Source organism: Salvelinus namaycush, chromosome 21 (assembly GCF_016432855.1).
Source record: "Salvelinus namaycush isolate Seneca chromosome 21, SaNama_1.0, whole genome shotgun sequence".
NCBI classification, from domain to species: Eukaryota; Metazoa; Chordata; class Actinopteri; order Salmoniformes; family Salmonidae; genus Salvelinus; species Salvelinus namaycush.
The window spans coordinates 55661995-55687015 of NC_052327.1; the positions used below are offsets into that span (position 1 = coordinate 55661995).

At 45.2% G+C, this 25021-nt stretch overlaps 1 protein-coding gene across 1 annotated transcript in view; it reads left to right on the forward strand.

The window, feature by feature from the left end:
* Positions 1-12415, forward strand: part of LOC120065987 (anoctamin-3-like) — a 109227-nt gene extending 96812 nt beyond the window's left edge. The window contains exons 23-27 of the mRNA XM_039017026.1: positions 4881-5050; positions 5389-5541; positions 10507-10654; positions 11340-11535; positions 12236-12415. Coding sequence (XP_038872954.1) covers positions 4881-5050; positions 5389-5541; positions 10507-10654; positions 11340-11535; positions 12236-12415 — 847 coding nt within the window. The remainder of the gene's footprint in view (positions 1-4880; positions 5051-5388; positions 5542-10506; positions 10655-11339; positions 11536-12235) is intronic.
* The last annotated feature ends 12606 nt before the right edge of the window (positions 12416-25021 follow it).

Below are 25021 nucleotides of genomic sequence, written 5' to 3' on the forward strand. Positions count from 1 at the left end.
TTTAACCATGGCAAGGCGACTGGTAAAATGGCAGAATATAAGCAGTGTAGTTTTCTATACTATTCAACTGTATCTTAGTCCGTTCCGCTCTGACATCGCTTGTCCATATGTATATACTGTAGTCTTAATTCATTCATACTTAGATTTGTGTGTATTGGGTATACAGTTGAAGTCGGAAGTTTACATACACTTAGGTTGGAGTCATTAAAACTCGTTTGTCAACCACTCCACAAATTTCTTGTAAACAAACTATAGTTTTGGCAAGTCGGTTAGGACATCTACTTCAGGCATGACACAAGTAATTTTTCCAACAATTGTTTACAAATAGAGGATTTCACTTATAATTCACTGTATCACAATTCCAGTGGGTCAGAAGTTTACATACACTAAGTTGACTGTGCCTTTAAACAGCCTGGAAAATTCCAGAAAATTATGTCATGGCTTTAGAAGCTTCTGATAGGCTAATTGATGTAATTTGAGTTAATTGGAGGTGTACCTGGGGATGTATTTCAAGGCCTACCTTCAAACTCAGTGCCTCTTTGCTTGACATCATGTGAAAATCAAAAGAAATCAGCCAAGACCTCAGAAAAAAATTGTAGACCTCCACAAGTCTGGTTCATCCTTGGGAGCAATTTCCAAATGCCTGAAGGTACCACGTTCATCTGAACAAACAATAGTACGCAAGTATAAACACCATGGGACCATGCAGCCGTCATACCGCTCAGGAAGGAGATGCGTTCTGTCTCCTAGAGATGAACGTACTTTGGTGCGAAAAGTGCAAATCAATCCCAGAACAACAGCAAGGTCACAAAACCTTGTGAAGATGCTGGAGGAAACAGGTACAAAAGTATCTATATCCACAGTAAAACGAGTCCTATATCGACATAACCTGAAAGGCCGCTCAGCAAGGAAAAAGCCACTGCTCCAAAACCGCCATAAAAAAAGCCAGACTATGGTTTGCAACTGCACATGGGGACAAAGATCGTACTTTTTTAGAGAAATGTCTCTGGTCTTATGAAACTAGAATTGTTTGGCCATAGTGACCATCGTTATGTTCGGAGGAAAAAGGGGGAGGCTTGCAAGCCGAAGAGCACCTTCCCAACCGTGAAGCATCATGTTGTGGGGTGCTTTGCTGCAGGAGGGACTGGTGCACTTCACAAAATAGATGGCATCATGAGGCAGGGAAATTATGTGGATATATTGAAGCAACATCTCAAGACATCAGTCAGGAAGTTAAAGCTTGGTCGCAAATGGGTCTTCCAAATGGACAATGACCCCAAGCATACTTCCAAAGTTGTGGCAAAATGGCTTAAGGACAACAAAGTCAAGGTATTGGAGTGGCCATCACAAAGCCCTGACCTCAATCCTGTAGAAAATTTGAGGGCAGAACTGAAAAAGTGTGTGCGAGCAAGGAGGCCTACAAACCTGACTCAGTTACACCGGCTCTGTCAGGAGGAATGGGCCAAAATTCACCCAACTTATTGTGGGATGCCTGTGGAAGGCTACCTAAAACGTTTGACCCAAGTTAAACAATTTAAAGGCAATGCTACCAAATACTAATTGAGTGTATGTCAACTTCTGACCCACTGGGAATGTGATGAAAGAAATAAAAGCTGAAATAAATCATTCTCTCTACTATTATGCTGACATTTCACATTCTTAAAATAAAGTGGTGATCCTAACTGACCTAAAACAGGGAATGTTTACTAGGATTAAATGTCAGGAATTGTGAAAAACTGTGTTTAAATGTATTTGGCTAAGGTGTATGTAAACTTCTGACTTCAACTGTATGTTATTTGTTAGATATTACTTGTTAGATATTACTGCACCGTCGGAGCTAGAAGCACAAGCATTTCGCTACACCCGCAATAACATCTGCTAGTCACGTGTATGTGACCAATAAAATTAGTTTTGATTTGAAGAGTTGCAGTCTGTTTTGGAATGGGGGGGAATAAACTGGTCCTGAACATGTCTAAAACCAAGAGCATTGTGTTTGATATAAATCAAAACGTATAGATTCAGTGGCTCTAAAGACGGGGAGAGACTGTCCGTAATAAAGAGATGCTCTGCTTTTTTGACTCCTCACTCCAAAAAAAGCAAGTCCTGCAGTCTTTGATTATTGTCCAACTCCCTTCCATATCATATTTCTTAAATGAACTGCAAACCTAGTTTCAAAAAAGCATCTCATGACACAACACCTCTCCCCTATTTGACAGGTTTTGCCTAGTGTTTGTGCTGTCCTGGCCTAGTGTTTGTGCTGTCCTGGCCTAGTGTTTGTGCTGTCCTGGCCTAGTGTTTGTGCTGTCCTGGCCTAGTGTTTGTGCTGTCCTGGCCTAGTGTTTGTGCTGTCCTGGCCTAGTGTTTCTGCTGTCCTGGCCTAGTGTTTGTGCTGTCCTGGCCTAGTGTTTGTGCTGTCCTGGCCTAGTGTTTGTGCTGTCCTGGCCTAGTGTTTGTGCTGTCCTGGCCTAGTGTTTGTGCTGTCCTGGCCTAGTGTTTCTGCTGTCCTGGCCTAGTGTTTGTGCTGTCCTGGCCTAGTGTTTCTGCTGTCCTGGCCTAGTGTTTCTGCTGTCCTGGCCTAGTGTTTGTGCTGTCCTGGCCTAGTTTTTGTGCTCTCCTGGCCTAGTGTTTGTGCTGTCCTGGCCTAGTGTTTGTGCTGTCCTGGCCTAGTGTTTGTGCTGTCCTGGCCTAGTGTTTGTGCTGTCCTGGCCTAGTGTTTGTGCTCTCCTGGCCTAGTGTTTGTGCTGTCCTGGCCTAGTGTTTGTGCTCTCCTGACCTAGTGTTTGTGCTGTCCTGGCCTAGTGTTTGTGCTGTCCTGGCCTAGTGTTTGTGCTCTCCTGACCTAGTGTTTGTGCTCTCCTGACCTAGTGTTTGTGCTGTCCTGGCCTAGTGTTTGTGCTCTCCTGGCCTAGTGTTTGTGCTCTCCTGGCCTAGTGTTTGTGCTGTCCTGGCCTCGTGTTTCTGCTGTCCTGGCCTAGTGTTTGTGCTGTCCTGGCCTAGTGTTTGTGCTGTCCTGGCCTAGTGTTTGTGCTGTCCTGGCCTAGTGTTTGTGCTGTCCTGGCCTAGTGTTTCTGCTGTCCTGGCCTAGTGTTTCTGCTGTCCTGGCCTAGTGTTTGTGCTGTCCTGGCCTAGTGTTTGTGCTGTCCTGGCCTAGTGTTTGTGCTGTCCTGGCCTAGTGTTTGTGCTGTCCTGGCCTAGTGTTTGTGCTGTCCTGGCCTTGTGTTTGTGCTGTCCTGGCCTAGTGTTTGTGCTGTCCTGGCCTAGTGTTTGTGCTGTCCTGGCCTAGTGTTTGTGCTGTCCTGGCCTAGTGTTTGTGCTGTCCTGGCCTAGTGTTTGTGCTGTCCTGGCCTAGTGTTTGTGCTGTCCTGGCCTAGTGTTTGTGCTGTCCTGGCCTTGTGTTTGTGCTGTCCTGGCCTAGTGTTTGTGCTGTCCTGGCCTAGTGTTTGTGCTGTCCTGGCCTAGTGTTTGTGCTGTCCTGGCCTAGTGTTTGTGCTCTCCTGACCTAGTGTTTGTGCTGTCCTGGCCTAGTGTTTCTGCTCTCCTGGCCTAGTGTTTGTGCTCTCCTGGCCTAGTGTTTGTGCTCTCCTGGCCTAGTGTTTGTGCTCTCCTGGCCTAGTGTTTGTGCTCTCCTGGCCTAGTGTTTGTGCTCTCCTGGCCTAGTGTTTGTGCTCTCCTGGCCTAGTGTTTGTGCTCTCCTGGCCTAGTGTTTGTGCTGTCCTGGCCTAGTGTTTGTGCTCTCCTGGCCTAGTGTTTGTGCTCTCCTGGCCTAGTGTTTGTGCTCTCCTGGCCTAGTGTTTGTGCTGTCCTGGCCTAGTGTTTCTGCTGTCCTGGCCTAGTGTTTGTGCTGTCCTGGCCTAGTGTTTGTGCTGTCCTGGCCTAGTGTTTGTGCTGTCCTGGCCTCGTGTTTGTGCTGTCCTGGCCTCGTGTTTCTGCTGTCCTGGCCTAGTGTTTCTGCTGTCCTGGCCTAGTGTTTCTGCTGTCCTGGCCTAGTGTTTGTGCTGTCCTGGCCTAGTGTTTGTGCTGTCCTGGCCTAGTGTTTGTGCTGTCCTGGCCTTGTGTTTGTGCTGTCCTGGCCTAGTGTTTGTGCTAGGCTGAGGAGCCAATGGTGCGAAGCTACCATCTGTGGGATTAACGACTGAACGCCTCTAAGTCAGAATCCCCCCCCTAAACGTAATGATACCGATTATTGGCCAGAAAATCTTATCTGATTGGTCAAAATACCAATTAGTGGAAAATATCAGAATTGTACTGCCTGTGTAAATGTAGCATAACCACTACATGTGGTGTCTGGTTTTGTGTGTTTCTGTACAGCACAACATCGTATGAGCTATGGAGAGATTGAGTCTCTTCTCATTACCACATGAAAAGTATTTTGTTCAGCTGGAGAAAAAAAAAAACCCCACATCAAATCCTTCTCAGTGCATGTTCAGCTTAGTGTTCTCACAGGGCTTCGTCAGGGACAATTGGGTTTGAGTTTACAGTTAGCTAAAGTTTTACTGTGTTGTGCAGTGTTTACAGTCTACTGCAGAACTGGTGGTCTCACAGGATGCCCGCCGTCCTCTCTCTCGCTCTTTCTATCTCTCTTTCTCTCTCTCTTTCTTTCTCTCTGTCTCTCTCTTTCTCTCTCCTCTCTCTCTCTCTCTCTCTCTCTCTCTCCTCTCTCTCTCCTCTCTCTTTATCTCTCACTCTCTCCTCTCTCTCTATATATATCTCTCTCTTGCTATCTCCTCTCTCTCTCTCTCTCTTGCTATCTCCTCTCTCTCTTTCTCTCTCTTTCTCTCTCGCTCTCTCTCGCTCTCTCTCTTGCTATCTCCTCTCTCTCTTTCTCTCTCTTTCTCTCTCGCTCTCTCTCGCTCTCTCTCGCTCTCTCTCTCTCTCTCTAGTCTGCTTCAGAACTGGTGGTCTCGCAGGAAAATGAAGCGGACAGAGAGTAAGGAGAGGACAGGAGGGGGACAGAATGTGGAGAACAAAGTACAGCTTCCTCAGTGGGACAAAGACTGGAACCTGCAGCCCATGAATGCCCACGGACTGGTGGATGAGTACCTGGAGATGGGTAAGACATTTCAGCTATTTATGTTACCTTGTCAAATACATTTGATCTCAATTAACTTCCCTGTTTTAAATAACAATAATTTACAGTTAAAGAGTACAAAGCCCAGAGGACAACGCTTATTTCAATGTGGTCCTTGATGGTTCTGTGATGTTTTTTTTTTAATCAATAAAAAATGTGGTTGGTTAAATCTGTTACATTGCCTTGTGCCTGTATTCAGTTCGCCTTTGACTGAGGTCACTGTGTTCTACAGAGGACTCCCACCACAGGATGTTCAAAACCGACCACAACCACTTCCTTCTTCCTCCTCTTGCTCCTTCTCTTTTTTTTCCCCTCCTCAGTTCTCCAGTTTGGTTTCATCACCATCTTCGTAGCTGCGTTCCCATTGGCTCCTCTCCTGGCTCTGCTCAACAACATCATCGAGATCCGTCTGGATGCCTACAAGTTTGTCACTCAGTGGAGAAGGCCCATGCCTGCCAGAGCCACAGACATTGGTCAGTAGTGTTTTAACGTCTGTGCTTATTTATTAATTTTATTTTATTTATTTTATTTATTTTATTTATTTTATTTATTTATTTATTTATTTTATTTGTTATTTTTTTATTTGTTATTTTTTCGAATTTTTTTGCCCCCTTTTCTCCCCAATTTCGTGGTGTCCAATTGTTAGTATTTACTATCTTGTCTCATCGCTACAACTCCCGTACGGGCTCGGGAGAGGCGAAGGTCGAAAGCCATGCGTCCTCCGAAACACAACCCAACCAAGCCGCACTGCTTCTTAACACAGCGCGCCTCCAACCCGGAAGCCAGCCGCACCAATGTGTCGGAGGAAACACCGTGCACCTGGCCCCCTCGGTTAGCGCACTGCGCCCGGCCCGCCACAGGAGTCGCTGGTGCTCGATGAGACAAGGATATTCCTACCGGCCAAACCCTCCCCTAACCCGGACGACGCTAGGCCAATTGTGCGTCGCCCCACGGACCTCCCAGAGTTCAACCCAGAGTCTCTGGTGGCACAGCTAGCGCTGCGATGCCCTAGACCACTGCGCCACCCGGGAGGCCCCTGTGCTTATTATCACCGGTAATGACAACTCTGTTGTACCAGTAGGTAGCCTAATGAGATGCAATCGGAAGGCAATCGGAAGGTTGCTGGTTCAAATCCCAAGTCGGGATGGTCGAAAGAAACGCACACCTATTTAGGCGAGGTGCTGGCTGGCGGAGTGGAACACTTAATAAAATAAAGGAGAGCAGGACACTCTAGGAGCTCAGATGCAAAAATATTTATGTCCAACGTTTGGACAGACAAGCTATCTTCATTAGGTTATAATGATAAACACTGCGGGATGACTCATTTATATAGTGTCAAAAGACACACACAGGTGTCTGTAATCATGGTGTGGCCTGATATCATTGGTTCATTCTCATATATATTAAAATAGCATACGAAAAAAGATAAATGGATAGCGTACGATCATAGATACAATGTGGCTACATAAGCCTACAAACATTTACAACAGGCACAATCACTATAATCACAAGAATGGCTTCAGATCAAAGTCTACGTTGAGCCCGAAGGGAGCAAGGGTCTTTAAATGAAAGATCCAGGCAGCCTCTCGTTTGAACAATAAATTATCGAGGTCGCCCCCTCTCCTAGGGAGGGTGACATGTTCAATGACAATATAAGGTAGAGACGAAATCAAATGGTTTTCTTCCAAAAAGTGGGCCGCAACTGGGTAAGTCGAGTTTTTGCAGCTAATGGTGCTACGATGCTCCGAGATACGTACTTTTAATTTGCGCTTTGTTTTACCCACATAATTTTTACCACAAGGACAAGTTATAAGATAAATAACTGCCTTAGTAGAGCACGTAATAACACCTTTGATTGGGATCTGTTTCCCTGTTTGGGAGTGTTTGAAGGATCGACATTTATAAGTGCCATTGCATTGAGTACAGCCGTTAAACATGTAGTTTCCACCCAGTAGGGCCGCAAAGAGACGTTGTTCAGGAATATCTTGGGGTGGTAAATCAGAGTTTACCAATTGATCTCTGAGATATCTTCCCCGCGAGAACACGACCAAGGGAAGGTCTGAAAACACATTACCGGTACTGTCATTGGAACTTAGAATGTGCCAATGTTTGTGAACGATTCTCTTCATTTGTTCAGAGCGCTTTGAATAGCGGGTAGTTAGAACGCAAGAATGCGTATTTTTTGCGAGACTGCCCTTGAAAAAGATCTCGTTTTGCATTTTCTCAACGGCGGTATTAATCTGACCATATTTGTACCCCCTTCTCCTTGAATTATCTTTGCGTCTCAGCCGTATTTCTGTCGAAATCTGATTTGTTCTTTTGCAAATTCTTTTGATTCGACAGAATTGGCTGTAGGGAAAACTGTTTTTCAAGGGAGGTGGGTGACGACTGTCAGCCCTCAACAAACTGTTACGATCAGTAGGTTTCCTGTAAAGATCAGTGGATAGAACATTATCTTCACACAAGATCAGAAGATCAAGGAAACTGATTTGACGTGTGTCAGACTGCATAATAAATCTCAGATGATCAGAACAGGATTTAAGAAAAGCATGGAATGCCTGGAGCCGTTCTGCATCACCCCTCCACAGAACCAAAATATCATCAACGTACCGTTTCCAAATAATGACGTTAGGCAAGAAAACATTTTTGAGAGGATTGAAAATAGACTGTTTCTCCGTGTAACCCACATATACATTAGCATAGTTAGGAGCATAGTCAAATCCCAAGTCGGAAATGCCATTTCCTACCATTTTGCTCTTGAGCCCTTTTTCTGAGTGGGTTTCTCTGCTGACCAGCTGTGTTATTGTCCCCGTTGTCCCTGTCTGACAGGCTGTTGTCCCTGTTGTCCCTGTCTGACAGGCTGTTGTCCCTGTTGTCCCTGTCTGACAGGCTGTTGTCCCTGTCTGACAGGCTGTTGTCCCCGTTGTCCCTGTCTGACAGGCTGTTGTCCCTGTCTGACAGGCTGTTGTCCCCGTTGTCCCTGTCTGACAGGCTGTTGTCCCTGTCTGACAGGCTGTTGTCCCCGTTGTCCCTGTCTGACAGGCTGTTGTCCCTGTCTGACAGGCTGTTGTCCCGGTTGTCCCTGTCTGACAGGCTGTTGTCCCTGTTGTCCCTGTCTGACAGGCTGTTGTCCCTGTTGTCCCCGTTGTCCCTATCTGACAGGCTGTTGTCCCCGTTGTCCCTGTCTGACAGGCTGTTGTCCCTGTCTGACAGGCTGTTGTCCCTGTTGTCCCTGTCTGACAGGCTGTTGTCCCTGTCTGACAGGCTGTTGTCCCGGTTGTCCCCGTTGTCCCTGTTGTCCCTGTCTGACAGGCTGTTGTCCCTGTCTGACAGGCTGTTGTCCCCGTTGTCCCTGTCTGACAGGCTGTTGTCCCCGTTGTCCCTGTCTGACAGGCTGTTGTCCCCGTTGTCCCTGTCTGACAGGCTGTTGTCCCTGTCTGACAGGCTGTTGTCCCCGTTGTCCCTGTCTGACAGGCTGTTGTCCCTGTTGTCCCTGTCTGACAGGCTGTTGTCCCGGTTGTCCCTGTTGTCCCCGTTGTCCCTGTCTGACAGGCTGTTGTCCCTATCTGACAGGCTGTTGTCCCTGTTGTCCCTGTTGTCCCTGTCTGACAGGCTGTTGTCCCTGTTGTCCCTGTTGTCCCTATCTGACAGGCTGTTGTCCCCGTTGTCCCTGTCTGACAGGCTGTTGTCCCTATCTGACAGGCTGTTGTCCCGGTTGTCCCTGTTGTCCCTGTTGTCCCTGTCTGACAGGCTGTTGTCCCTGTTGTCCCTGTCTGACAGGCTGTTGTCCCGGTTGTCCCTGTTGTCCCTGTTGTCCCTATCTGACAGGCTGTTGTCCCGGTTGTCCCTGTTGTCCCTATCTGACAGGCTGTTGTCCCTGTTGTCCCCGTTGTCCCTGTCTGACAGGCTGTTGTCCCTGTTGTCCCTATCTGACAGGCTGTTGTCCCTGTTGTCCCTGTCTGACAGGCTGTTGTCCCGGTTGTCCCCGTTGTCCCTGTCTGACAGGCTGTTGTCCCTGTCTGACAGGCTGTTGTCCCTGTTGTCCCTATCTGACAGGCTGTTGTCCCCGTTGTCCCTGTCTGACAGGCTGTTGTCCCTGTTGTCCCTGTCTGACAGGCTGTTGTCCCTGTTGTCCCTGTCTGACAGGCTGTTGTCCCTGTCTGACAGGCTGTTGTCCCTATCTGACAGGCTGTTGTCCCTATCTGACAGGCTGTTGTCCCTGTTGTCCCCGTTGTCCCTGTCTGACAGGCTGTTGTCCCTATCTGACAGGCTGTTGTCCCTGTTGTCCCTGTCTGACAGGCTGTTGTCCCTGTCTGACAGGCTGTTGTCCCTATCTGACAGGCTGTTGTCCCGGTTGTCCCTGTTGTCCCCGTTGTCCCTGTCTGACAGGCTGTTGTCCCGGTTGTCCCTGTCTGACAGGCTGTTGTCCCTGTTGTCCCTGTCTGACAGGCTGTTGTCCCCGTTGTCCCTGTTGTCCCTGTCTGACAGGCTGTTGTCCCTGTTGTCCCCGTTGTCCCTGTCTGACAGGCTGTTGTCCCTGTCTGTCCCTGTCTGACAGGCTGTTGTCCCTGTTGTCCCCGTTGTCCCTGTCTGACAGGCTGTTGTCCCTGTTGTCCCTGTCTGACAGGCTGTTGTCCCTGTTGTCCCTGTCTGACAGGCTGTTGTCCCCGTTGTCCCTGTCTGACAGGCTGTTGTCCCTGTTGTCCCTGTCTGACAGGCTGTTGTCCCTGTTGTCCCTGTCTGACAGGCTGTTGTCCCCGTTGTCCCTGTCTGACAGGCTGTTGTCCCTGTCTGACAGGCTGTTGTCCCCGTTGTCCCTGTCTGACAGGCTGTTGTCCCTGTTGTCCCTGTCTGACAGGCTGTTGTCCCTGTTGTCCCTGTCTGACAGGCTGTTGTCCCTGTCTGACAGGCTGTTGTCCCTGTTGTCCCTGTCTGACAGGCTGTTGTCCCTGTTGTCCCTGTTGTCCCTGTCTGACAGGCTGTTGTCCCTGTCTGACAGGCTGTTGTCCCCGTTGTCCCTGTTGTCCCTGTCTGACAGGCTGTTGTCCCTGTCTGACAGGCTGTTGTCCCTGTTGTCCCTGTCTGACAGGCTGTTGTCCCTGTCTGACAGGCTGTTGTCCCCGTTGTCCCTGTCTGACAGGCTGTTGTCCCCGTTGTCCCTGTTGTCCCTGTCTGTCCCTGTTGTCCCTGTCTGACAGGCTGTTGTCCCTGTTGTCCCTGTCTGACAGGCTGTTGTCCCCGTTGTCCCTGTCTGACAGGATGTTGTCCCCGTTGTCCCTGTCTGACAGGCTGTTGTCCCCGTTGTCCCTGTCTGACAGGCTGTTGTCCCCGTTGTCCCTGTCTGACAGGATGTTGTCCCCGTTGTCCCTGTCTGACAGGATGTTGTCCCCGTTGTCCCTGTCTGACAGGCCGGTGTCCCTGTTGTGCCTGTCTGACAGGTATCTGGCATGGTATCCTGGAGGGGATCGGCGTGCTGGCTGTCATCACTAACGCCTTCGTCATCGCCATCACCTCCGACTACATCCCACGCTTCGTCTACGCGTTCAAATACGGACCCTGTGTGGACAAGGGATACCGGCAGGACGAGTAGGTCCAACCTCTACTCCCGCTTTGGTCATCAATGTCTCCTGTCTGTTCTTGTCTCTTCATATAAAGCAGGACGTCCTAGTCTACAGGGGTGACTTGTGTTACAATAGGCCTTTTACTTTACTGTAACATGTAAATGTGCCATTCTATAGGGCAATGTGTCTCAATATAATCTCCACCCAGCACAGCCAGAAGAGGACTGGCCACCCCTCATAGCCTGGTTCCTCTCTAGGTTTCTTCCTAGGTTTTGGCCTTTCTAGGGAGTTTTTCCTAGCCACCGCGCTTCTACACCTGCATTGCTTGCTGTTTGGGGTTTTAGGCTGGGTTTCTGTACAGCACTTCGAGATATTAGCTGATGTACGAAGGGCTATATAAAATAAACTTGATTTGATTTGAATATGACTTTACTGTAACATGTAAATGTGCCATTCTATAGGGCAATGTGTCTCAATATGACTTTACTGTAACATGTAAATGTGCCATTCTATAGGGCAATGTGTCTCAATATGACTTTACTGTAACATGTAAATGTGCCATTCTATAGGGCAATGTGTCTCAATATTAGTTTACTTTACTGTAGGCTTATTTGACAGGACATTGATCAATGTGCTAGATTTAGACAACAGGCTACTTCCTATTTGTAGTCCGCGGTTCTGACTGAGCCGCGTCTCTCTCTTCCTGTCAGATGTCTGCGAGGCTACATGAACAGCAGTCTGTCTGTGTTTGACATGGGCGAGCGCTGGAACGGGAGCGAGGAGCGGAGTAGATACTGCAGGTACCGAGACTACAGAGCTTCTCCCTGGAGCCCGGTACCGTACGACTTCACTCTGCAGTTCTGGCACGTCCTGGCTGCAAGACTAGCCTTCATCATCGTCTTCGAGGTACGACAGAAATCCCTTTCTCACTCTCTCCTATCGACACTGATTATACTTATCAAGGACCCTTCAGATGTGCAAATATCAAAGGGTTAGAGGGCCAGCGTCTTCTCTTTGTCTGAGGATCCGTCTCTGTGGTAATTATCTCTGGTGTGTCTGTCTCTGTGGTAATTATCTCTGGTCTGTCCGTCTCTGTGGTAATTATCTCTGGTGTGTCTGTCTGTCTGTCTGTCTGTCTGTCTGTCTGTCTGTCTGTCTGTCTGTCTGTGTCGAGAGAGAGAGAGATAGGTCTCTGTGGTAATTATCTCTGGTGTGTCTGTCTCTGTGGTAATTATCTCTGGTGTGTCTGTCTGTCTGTCTCTGTGGTAATTATCTCTGGTGTGTCTGTCTGTCTGTCTGTCTCTCTGTGTCTGTCTCTGTATGTCTATCTATAGAGAGAGAGATATTGGTCTCTGTCTGTCCTATCCTCTCACCTCAATCTGTCTCAGACACCGATTAGGTGTGTCAGAGTTTAGGCAGCATGATGCAATGACCTGCGCAATATTTCACATACTGCCGAGATGTAGAGGTTCACCAGTCCTCTGGTCCTCCTAGATGCTATGGCACCAACCCTGTAAAACTCTTCAGGGAGTGTGTTGATTTTCTGTGATCTGAAAAATGTCACTGGACAAAGTTATTTTTTTTCATCGTCCGTTTCTCTCCTCAGCACCTGGTGTTTGGCATCAAGTCATTCATCGCGTACCTGATCCCAGACATGCCCAAGAGTCTGTGTGACCGCATGCGGAGGGAGAAGTACCTGATGCAGGAGATGATGTATGAAACGGAACTGGAGCACCTGCAGAAGGAGAGGCAGAACGGCAGGAGATATCACAACGAGTGGCCTTAGTGTTAGTTATGTTACGTCCCCCTGTACTACATACAGTACCTCGTCTGCATACCTACAGCATATACACTCATATATACAGTACACTGAATATACACACCAACACACACACATACACACCAACATACACACTAGCACACACCCACCAACAACACACACACACACATACACACACACACTCACACCAACACACACCAACACACAAACACACACACACCAACACACAAACACACACACACCAACACACAAACACACACACACACCAACATACACACTAGCACACACCCACCAACACACACACACACACACACAAACCTACACACCAACACACACACACACATACACACACACACACACCAACATACACACACACACCCACCAACAACACACACACACACACACAAACCTACACACCAACATACGCACACGACTGGTAGCCGTATTGAGTGTACCAGTCAAAGTGCTGTGGTCTGAGGGGTATTGCTGTCTGTCCCTTTCTATGTCACTCTATTTCTATGTTGCAGCTAGACTAGCAGCCTGCTATGACCTACCACAGACCGGTCTGGTCCGGTCTGGTGCAGATCACAACATGGCTGTGTTTGTCTCCTTGTGGACTTGGATAGGCTAGTCACTGACTGTGTTTGTCTCCTTGTGGACATGGATAGGCTAGTCACTGACTGTGTTTGTCTCCTTGTGGACTTGGATAGGCTAGTCACTGACTGTGTTTGTCTCCTTGTGGACATGGATAGGCTAGTCACTGACTGTGTTTGTCTCCTTGTGGACTTGGATAGGCTAGTCACTGACTGTGTTTGTCTCCTTGTGGACATGGATAGGCTAGTCACTGACTGTGTTTGTCTCCTTGTGGACTTGGATAGGCTAGTCACTGACTGTGTTTGTCTCCTTGTGGACTTGGATAGGCTAGTCACTGACTGTGTTTGTCTCCTTGTGGACTTGGATAGGCTAGTCACTGACTGTGTTTGTCTCCTTGTGGACTTGGATAGGCTAGTCACTGACTGTGTTTGTCTCCTTGTGGACTTGGATAGGCTAGTCACTGGCTGTGTTTGTCTCCTTGTGGACTTGGATAGGCTAGTCACTGACTGTGTTTGTCTCCTTGTGGACTTGGATAGGCTAGTCACTGACTGTGTTTGTCTCCTTGTGGACTTGGATAGGCTAGTCACTGACTGTGTTTGTCTCCTTGTGGACTTGGATAGGCTAGTCACTGACTGTGTTTGTCTCCTTGTGGACTTGGATAGGCTAGTCACTGACTGTGTTTGTCTCCTTGTGGACTTGGATAGGCTAGTCACTGACTGTGTTTGTCTCCTTGTGGACTTGGATAGGCTAGTCACTGGCTGTGTTTGTCTCCTTGTGGACTTGGATAGGCTAGTCACTGACTGTGTTTGTCTCCTTGTGGACTTGGATAGGCTAGTCACTGGCTGTGTTTGTCTCCTTGTGGACTTGGATAGGCTAGTCACTGACTGTGTTTGTCTCCTTGTGGACTTGGATAGGCTAGTCACTGGCTGTGTTTGTCTCCTTGTGGACTTGGATAGGCTAGTCACTGACTGTTTGTCTCCTTGTGGACTTGGATAGGCTAGTCACTGACTGTGTTTGTCTCCTTGTGGACTTGGATAGGCTAGTCACTGGCTGTGTTTGTCTCCTTGTGGACTTGGATAGGCTAGTCACTGGCTGTGTGTCCTACTGCTCTATGACACTAATAGTCATTATTCTTGTTGCTAAAGTGATTCTAGTAACGTATGTGGCTATCAAAAATAACAATGGACAATAATCGTGTTGTTTTTGCAAAATGACTGTAATTAATATTGCCCTTAAAGCATGCTGATTTGTTCAAGTATTTTTGGTTAATTTGTCAAACGAAAGCTGAAAAACATATCTGATAGAGGTTTAATTATCTGTATTTAAATCATATAAAACGCATGGTTCATTTAGTTTGGTGTTTCTGGATAGACAACATCCACGTCTTGCTTTACTGTAAGTTTCTATTCTGTGTGAATGTTGGACATTATTATATAGACTGTTGAGTTGTTTTTAACCCAACCACACAATGTGTCACAGACATCACACGTGCCTGTTTGTGCTGCAAATGCTTTACTGTACGTGCAAGAAAATACATTCTGTCATTTTTCTCCATTGTGGATTTACAACAACAAACTCTGAAATGTCTGTCCCCCAAGGATTCTGTTTGGAGGAATGTGATATGAAGAAAAACACTATATACGCTGTCAAACTCTGGTATTTATTCGCCTCTGATTATAGTGCTGCAAAGTAGAGAACTATAAAACCAACAGCAAATGTGAGTCCTGTAGTGAACTGTACTGTACATGATACCAACCACACGTACGGTCCTGAAGGCCCGGAGGCCAACCACACGTACGGTCCTGAAGATCCAGAGTCCAACCACACGTACGGTCCTGAAGGCCCAGAGACCAACCGCACGTACGGTCCTGAAGGCCCGGAGACCAACCGCACGTACGGTCCTGAAGGCCCAGAGACCAACCGCACGTACGGTCCTGAAGGCCCGGAGGCCAACCACACGTACGGTCCTGAAGATCCAGAGTCCAACCGCACGTACGGTCCTGAAGGCCCAGAGACCAACAGCACGTACGGTCCTGAAGGCCCGGAGGCCAACCACACGTACGGTCCTGAAGATCCAGAGTCCAACCGCACGTACGGTCCTGAAGGCCCAGAGACCAACCGCACGTACGGTCCTGAAGGCCCGGAGACCAACCACACGTACGGTCCTGAAGGCCCGGAGACCAACCACACGTACGGTCCTGAAGGCCAACCACACGTACGGTCCTGAAGGCCCGGAGGCCAACCACACGTACGGTCCTGAAGGCCCGGAGGCCAACCACACGTACGGTCCTGAAGGCCCGGAGGCCAACCACACGTACGGTCCTGAAGGCCCGGAGGCCAACCACACGTACGGTCCTGAAGGCCCGGAGGCCAACCACACGTACGGTCCTGAAGGCCCGGAGGCCAACCACACGTACGGTCCTGAAGGCCCGGAGGCCAACCACACGTACGGTCCTGAAGGCCCGGAGGCCAACCACACGTACGGTCCTGAAGGCCCGGAGGCCAACCACACGTACGGTCCTGAAGGCCCGGAGGCCAACCACACGTACGGTCCTGAAGGCCCGTAGACCAACCACACGTACGGTCCTGAAGGCCCGGAGACCAACCACACGTACGGTCCTGAAGGCCAACCACACGTACGGTCCTGAAGGCCCGGAGACCAACCACACGTACGGTCCTGAAGGCCCGGAGACCAACCACACGTACGGTCCTGAAGGCCCGGAGGCCAACCACACGTACGGTCCTGAAGGCCCGGAGACCAACCACACGTACGGTCCTGAAGGCCCGGAGACCAACCACACGTACGGTCCTGAAGGCCAACCACACGTACGGTCCTGAAGGCCCGGAGACCAACCACACGTACGGTCCTGAAGGCCCGGAGGCCAACCACATCCCGGCGTTATGATTTATAGCATTTGTCCTGTGCTTTAGAAGCTTTAGTGGAGTGGAGCGCTGGAACGCCTTTATTTGTGCATACTTTTAAACAGACAATTACAGACTGTGGCTTTAAGGGAATTACAGACTGTGGCTTTAAGGGAATTACAGACTGTAGCTTTAAGGGAATTACAGACTGTAGCTTTAAGGGGAATTACAGACTGTGGCTGTAAGGGAATTACAGACTGTGGCTGTAAGGGAATTACAGACTGTGGCTGTAAGGGAATTACAGACTGGTTTTAAGGGGAATTACAGACTGTGGCTTTAAGGGGAATTACAGAATGTGGCTTTAAGGGGAATTACAGAATGTGGCTTTAAGGGGAATTACAGACTGTGTCTTTAAGGGAATTACAGACTGGCTTTAAGGGGATTACAGACTGGCTTTAAGGGGATTACAGACTGGTTTTAAGTGGATTACAGACTGGTTTTAAGGGGATTACAGACTGTGTCTTTAAGGGAATTACAGACTGTGTCTTTAAGGGAATTACAGACTGTGTCTTTAAGGGAATTACAGACTGTGGCTTTAAGGGAATTACAGACTGTGGCTTTAAGGGGAATTACAGACTGTGTCTTTAAGGGAATTACAGACTGGTTTTAAGGGAATTACAGACTGGCTTTAAGGGGATTACAGACTGGCTTTAAGGGGATTACAGACTGGCTTTAAGGGGATTACAGACTGTGGCTTTAAGGGAATTACAGACTGGCTTTAAGGGAATTACAGACTGTGTCTTTAAGGGAATTACAGACTGGCTTTAAGGGAATTACAGACTGGCTTTAAGGGGATTACAGACTGGCTTTAAGGGGATTACAGACTGGGGCTTTAAGGGAATTACAGACTGTGGCTTTAAGGGGATTTACAGAATGTGGCTTTAAGGGGAATTACAGAATGTGGCTTTAAGGGGAATTACAGACTGGCTTTAAGGGGAATTACAGACTGGCTTTAAGGGGAATTACAGACTGTGGCTGTAAGGGAATTACAGACTGTGGCTGTAAGGGAATTACAGACTGGTTTTAAGGGGATTGCAGACTGTGGCTTTAAGGGGAATTACAGACTGTGGCTTTAAGGGGAATTACAGAATGTGGCTTTAAGGGGAATTACAGAATGTGGCTTTAAGGGGAATTACAGACTGTGTCTTTAAGGGGAATTACAGACTGTGTCTTTAAGGGAATTACAGACTGGCTTTAAGGGGATTACAGACTGGCTTTAAGGGGATTACAGACTGGCTTTAAGGGGATTACAGACTGGCTTTAAGGGGATTACAGACTGGCTTTAAGGGGATTACAGACTGGTTTTAAGTGGATTACAGACTGGTTTTAAGTGGATTACAGACTGTGTCTTTAAGGGAATTACAGACTGTGGCTTTAAGGGAATTACAGACTGTGGCTTTAAGGGAATTACAGACTGTGGCTTTAAGGGGAATTACAGACTGTGTCTTTAAGGGAATTACAGACTGGTTTTAAGGGGATTACAGACTGGCTTTAAGGGGATTACAGACTGGCTTTAAGGGGATTACAGACTGTGGCTTTAAGGGAATTACAGACTGGCTTTAAGGGAATTACAGACTGGTTTTAAGGGAATTACAGACTGTGGCTTTAAGGGAATTACAGACTGTGGCTTTAAGGGAATTACAGACTGTGGCTTTAAGGGGAATTACAGACTGTGTCTTTAAGGGAATTACAGACTGGTTTTAAGGGAATTACAGACTGGCTTTAAGGGGATTACAGACTGGCTTTAAGGGGATTACAGACTGGCTTTAAGGGGATTACAGACTGGCTTTAAGGGGATTACAGACTGTGGCTTTAAGGGGATTACAGACTGGCTTTAAGGGAATTACAGACTGTGGCTTTAAGGGAATTACAGACTGTGTCTTTAAGGGAATTACAGACTGGCTTTAAATGGATTACAGACTGGTTTTAAGTGGATTACAGACTGGTTTTAAGGGAATTACAGACTGTGGCTTTAAGGGAATTACAGACTGTGGCTTTAAGGGGAATTACAGACTGTGTCTTTAAGGGAATTACAGACTGGTTTTAAGGGAATTACAGACTGGTTTTAAGGGAATTACAGACTGGCTTTAAGGGGATTACAGACTGGCTTTAGGGGGATTACAGACTGGCTTTAAGGGGATTACAGACTGGGGCTTTAAGGGAATTACAGACTGTGGCTTTAAGGGGATTTACAGAATGTGGCTTTAAGGGGAATTACAGAATGTGGCTTTAAGGGGAATTACAGACTGGCTTTAAGGGGAATTACAGACTGTGTCTTTAAGGGAATTACAGACTGGTTTTAAGGGAATTACAGACTGGCTTTAAGGGGATTACAGACTGGCTTTAAGGGGATTACAGACTGGCTTTAAGGGGAATTACAGACTGTGTCTTTAAGGGAATTACAGACTGGCTTTAAGGGGATTACAGACTGTGTCTTTAAGGGGATTACAGACTGGCTTGATCGGGACAAATAATTTTCTTCACTTGTTTTTAAACAGGATTTTTCTGAAAATGTCTGGGAATTTTGGGAAAGTTGCCCGAATTTTGCAACTCTACCTGTTGTTACTTTTATTGTACATTATTTCATGTTTAACTGTTATAATTTTCTATTTTACTTTGCTATGTTCTGTATATACACTTTCTATAAAACTGTTTTACTTTTTCCTATGTATAAACTTTTCAAATGTATTATTTATGATTGTGTGTAATATTTTTGTAGCGATTCTGAATGCAATTGATCAGCATGACGTTCACTTCTCTGTACCTGCAATCAAGGCAATGTAACCATAGAAATATAATTAGTAGAACGGAAATTCCCTTTCAATCTTCCCTGTTCTCATGGGCTTTTCCCGTTCTAGTAATCATATTTCTATGCATGTAAAACGTGTCCTCTGAATGTTTGGCAGATTCACTTTTTAATCATCTTTCCTTAGATTCAATCGATAGGTATTCTTCTGCTTTTTAAAATGTTTTTTGCACTCTAACGTTTGCAGGACTATGACGAACCGCCACTCATAAGTCAGACGATCAAGATCCTTAAATTGAAGTTAAAAAGCTGATGATTTGTTCATTTATTGTATCAAATGAATACATATAGCTAGCCTAGAGCCATACCAGAACCTTACCAGAGTTGATGTTATTATAATCACATATAGCTAGCCTAGAACCATACCAGAACCTTACCAGAGCCATACCAGAGTTGATGTTATTATAATCACATATAGCTAGCCCAGAGCCATACCAGAACCTTACCAGAGTTGATGTTATTATAATCACATATAGCTAGCCTAGAGCCATACCAGAACCTTACCAGAGTTGACGTTATTATAATCACATATAGCTAGCCTAGAGCCATACCAGAACCTTACCAGAGTTGATGTTATTATAATCACATATAGCTAGCCTAGAACCATACCAGAACCTTACCAGAGTTGATGTTATTATAATCACATATAGCTAGCCTAGAACCATACCAGAACCTTACCAGAGTTGATGTTATTATAATCACATATAGCTAGCCTAGAACCATACCAGAACCTTACCAGAGTTGATGTTATTATAATCACATATAGCTAGCCTAGAACCATACCAGAACCTTACCAGAGTTGATGTTATTATAATCACATATAGCTAGCCTAGAACCATACCAGAACCTTACCAGAGTTGATGTTGTTATAATCACATATAGCTAGCCTAGAGCCATACCAGAACCTTACCAGAGTTGATGTTATTATAATCACATATAGCTAGCCTAGAACCATACCAGAACCTTACCAGAGTTGACGTTATTATAATCACATATAGCTAGCCTAGAGCCATACCAGAACCTTACCAGAGTTGATGTTATTATAATCACATATAGCTAGCCTAGAGCCATACCAAAACCATACCAGAACCTTACCAGAGTTGATGTTGTTATAATCACATATAGCTAGCCTAGAACCATACCAGAACCTTACCAGAACCTTACCAGAGTTGATGTTATTATAATCACATATAGCTAGCCTAGAACCATACCAGAACCTTACCAGAACCTTACCAGAGTTGATGTTATTATAATCACATATAGCTAGCCTAGAGCCATACCAGAACCTTACCAGAACCTTACCAGAGTTGATGTTGTTATAATCACATATAGCTAGCCTAGAGCCATACCAGAACCATACCAGAACCTTACCAGAACCTTACCAGAGTTGATGTTATTATAATCACATATAGCTAGCCTAGAACCATACCAGAACCTTACCAGAACCTTACCAGAGTTGATGTTATTATAATCACATATAGCTAGCCTAGAGCCATACCAGAACCTTACCAGAACCTTACCAGAGTTGATGTTATTATAATCACATATAGCTAGCCTAGAGCCATACCAGAACCTTACCAGAACCTTACCAGAGTTGATGTTATTATAATCACATATAGCTAGCCTAGAACCATACCAGAACCTTACCAGAGTTGACGTTATTATAATCACATATAGCTAGCCCAGAGCCATACCAGAACCTTACCAGAGTTGATGTTGTTATAATCACATATAGCTAGCCTAGAGCCATACCAGAACCTTACCAGAACCTTACCAGAGTTGATGTTATTATAATCACATATAGCTAGCCTAGAACCATACCAGAACCTTACCAGAGTTGACGTTATTATAATCACATATAGCTAGCCCAGAGCCATACCAGAACCTTACCAGAGTTGATGTTGTTATAATCACATATAGCTAGCCTAGAACCATACCAGAACCTTACCAGAGTTGACGTTATTATAATCACATATAGCTAGCCTAGAGCCATACCAGAACCTTACCAGAGTTGATGTTATTATAATCACATATAGCTAGCCTAGAGCCATACCAGAACCTTACCAGAGCCATACCAGAACCTTACCAGAGTTGATGTTATTATAATCACATATAGCTAGCCTAGAGCCATACCAGAACCTTACCAGAGCCATACCAGAACCTTACCAGAGTTGATGTTATTATAATCACATATAGCTAGCCTAGAGCCATACCAGAACCATACCAGAACCTTACCAGAGTTGATGTTATTATAATCACATATAGCTAGCCTAGAACCATACCAGAGCCATACCAGAACCTTACCAGAGTTGATGTTGTTATAATCACATATAGCTAGCCTAGAACCATACCAGAACCTTACCAGGGTTGATGTTATTATAATCACATATAGCTAGCCTAGAGCCATACCAGAACCTTACCAGAGTTGATGTTATTATAATCACATATAGCTAGCCTAGAACCATACCAGAGCCATACCAGAACCTTACCAGAACCATACCAGAGTTGAAGTTAATATAATCACATATAGCTAGCCTAGAACCATACCAGAACCTTACCAGAACCTTACCAGAACCATACCAGAGTTGAAGTTATTATAATCACATATAGCTAGCCTAGAGCCATACCAGAACCTTACCAGAGTTGATGTTATTATAATCACATATAGCTAGCCTAGAACCATACCAGAACCTTACCAGAACCTTACCAGAGTTGATGTTATTATAATCACATATAGCTAGCCCAGAGCCATACCAGAACCTTACCAGAGTTCATGTTGTTATAATCACATATAGCTAGCCTAGAGCCATACCAGAACCTTACCAGAACCAAACCAGAACCTTACCAGAGCCATACCAGAACCTTACCAGAGTTGATGTTATTATAATCACATATAGCTAGCCTAGAGCCATACCAGAACCTTACCAGAGTTGATGTTATTATAATCACATATAGCTAGCCTAGAACCAAACCAGAGCCATACCAGAACCTTACCAGAGTTGATGTTATTATAATCACATATAGCTAGCCTAGAACCAAACCAGAGCCATACCAGCACCTTACCAGAGTTGATGTTATTATAATCACATATAGCTAGCCTAGAACCTTACCAGAACCTTACCAGAGTTGATGTTATTATAATCACATATAGCTAGCCTAGAGCCATACCAGAACCTTACCAGAACCTTACCAGAGTTGATGTTGTTATAATCACATATAGCTAGCCTAGAACCTTACCAGAACCTTACCATAGTTGATGTTGTTATAATCACATATAGCTAGCCTAGAACCATACCAGAACCTTACCAGAGTTGATGTTATTATAATCACATATAGCTAGCCTAGAACCAAACCAGAGCCATACCAGAACCTTACCAGAGTTGATGTTGTTATAATCACATATAGCTAGCCTAGAACCATACCAGAACCTTACCAGAGTTGATGTTGTTATAATCACATATAGCTAGCCCAGAGCCATACCAGAACCATACCAGAACCTTACCAGAGTTGATGTTGTTATAATCACATATAGCTAGCCTAGAGCCATACCAGAACCATACCAGAACCTTACCAGAGTTGATGTTGTTATAATCACATATAGCTAGTCTAGAACCATACCAGAACCTTACCAGAGTTGATGTTGTTATAATCACATATAGCTAGCCTAGAGCCATACCAGAACCTTACCAGAGTTGATGTTGTTATAATCACATATAGCTAGCCTAGAGCCATACCAGAACCTTACCAGAGTTGATGTTATTATAATCACATATAGCTAGTCTAGAACCATACCAGAACCTTACCAGAGCCATACCAGAGTTGATGTTGTTATAATCACATATAGCTAGCCTAGAGCCATACCAGAACCATACCAGAGTTGATGTTATTATAATCACATATAGCTAGCCTAGAACCTTACCAGAACCTTACCAGAGTTGATGTTGTTATAATCACATATAGCTAGCCTAGTGCCATACCAGAACCTTACCAGAACCTTACCAGAACCATACCAGAGTTGATGTTGTTATAATCACATATAGCTAGCCTAGAGCCATACCAGAACCTTACCAGAACCTTACCAGAGTTGATGTTGTTATAATCACATATAGCTAGCCTAGAACCATACCAGAACCATACCAGAGATGATGTTATTATAATCACATATAGCTAGCCTAGAGCCATACCAGAACCATACCAGAGCCTTACCAGAGTTGATGTTGTTATAATCACATATAGCTAGCCTAGTGCCATACCAGAACCATACCAGAACCATACCAGAACCTTACCAGAGTTGATGTTGTTATAATCACATATAGCTAGCCTAGTGCCATACCAGAACCTTACCAGAGATGATGTTATTATAATCATCACAGTCAGTACATCATGTGTAGTCTGATGTTTTTAAATACATTTAATACAGTTAAAAACAATATTTGCTCAAATGTAGCTATGTTTGTTTCCTCATGTAAAGTCCAGTTTATATGGAATTGATTGAGATTGTGTTGGTTTTTGGATTGATTGACTGAGGAATGTTCAAGCTCAGAAAACATCTTCCCTTCGATGTGATTGGTCAGAAAACATCTTCCCTTCGATGTGATTGGTCAGAAAACATCTTCCCTTCGATGTGATTGGTCAGAAAACATCTTCCCTTCGATGTGATTGGTCAGAAAACATCTTCCCTTCGATGTGATTGGTCATTGGAAGTCTATGCATGACTGCTTTTAGCCAGAGTTTACCTGTGTTAAATCAACAAGTCTTGGAAAGCGATGTGTCTCTATTCTGTCAAAAGAAAATAGTTTCTTATTTCATCATGATTGATCGTACATGATGTTAATCAGTCAAGATAATAGATTGTTAGATTGATTAAAGTACTGATTGATAATATTTCTTCCCGAGACGTTTTGAAGAAGAGCATTTAGTTTTTTATACGTCGTCATAAAGCTTAGTCATGTTTCTAGGATGCAGAAAAACCTTCCTTGTTTGAAGCTCAAGACTGTAATCTGCCTGAAAATATTGTTTTGTTTATATTGTTTTGGGATTAAAAACATTGCAAGAGACTCACCGGGTTAAAAAAAGATGAATGAAAAAGATCAAATGAATGTGGTGGGTCATGGAAATTAGAACGGTTTTAGTTGAGTCTCTTGCAATTTTTGGGGACGGTTTCCCACACAGGTGAAGCTTAGTTCTGGACCAAAAAAAAGCCAGATCAATGGAGTCACTATAAAAAATGTTAAAAAGCTTTTTATTCCAGGATTAGTCTTAATGTGTGTCCCTGAAACCGCCCCTGAGGAAGCCCAGTAGACCTTGGATTTACTATCCCATACCATGTCATCAATTGTTCTAACATGAGGTGCAGCAACACTGAACACTGTTATCACTTTAACCCTGTATACATGGAAAAACATTGCCTGAATATGAAGACAAAAAAAATTATATGATGGAATATAATCAGATATCTGTAATAAATCATGGATTTATCTTTTGAATCAACTGTTCGGAATGTTCTTTTTGTTTGAGTGTATTGAAGTAGATTCTTATTCACGCCTCGTTTTGTGTTCCAGGAAGTAGATTCTTATTCATTCCTCGTTTTGTGTTCCAGGAAGTAGATTCAGATTCACGCCTCGTTTTGTGTTCCAGGAAGTAGATTCATATTCACACCTCGTTTTGTGTTCCAGGAAGTAGATTCATATTCACTCCTCGTTTTGTATTCCAGGAAGTAGATTCATATTCACGCCTCGTTTTGTGTTCCAGGAAGTAGATTCATATTCACGCCTCGTTTTGTGTTCCAGGAAGTAGATTCTTATTCACACCTCGTTTTGTGTTCCAGGAAGTAGATTCTTATTCACGCCTCGTTTTGTGTTCCAGGAAGTAGATTCATATTCACGCCTCGTTTTGTGTTCCAGGAAGTAGATTCAGATTCACGCCTCGTTTTGTGTTCCAGGAAGTAGATTCATATTCACGCCTCGTTTTGTGTTCCAGGAAGTACATTCTTATTCACGCCTCGTTTTGTGTTCCGGGAAGTAGATTCATATTCACGCCTCATTTTGTGTTCCAGGAAGTAGATTCATATTCACTCCTCGTTTTGTGTTCCAGGAAGTAGATTCTTATTCACGCCTCATTTTGTGTTCCAGGAAGTAGATTCATATTCACGCCTCGTTTTGTGTTCCAGGAAGTAGATTCAGATTCACGCCTCGTTTTGTGTTCCAGGAAGTACATTCTTATTCACGCCTCGTTTTGTGTTCCAGGAAGTAGATTCATATTCACGCCTCATTTTGTGTTCCAGGAAGTAG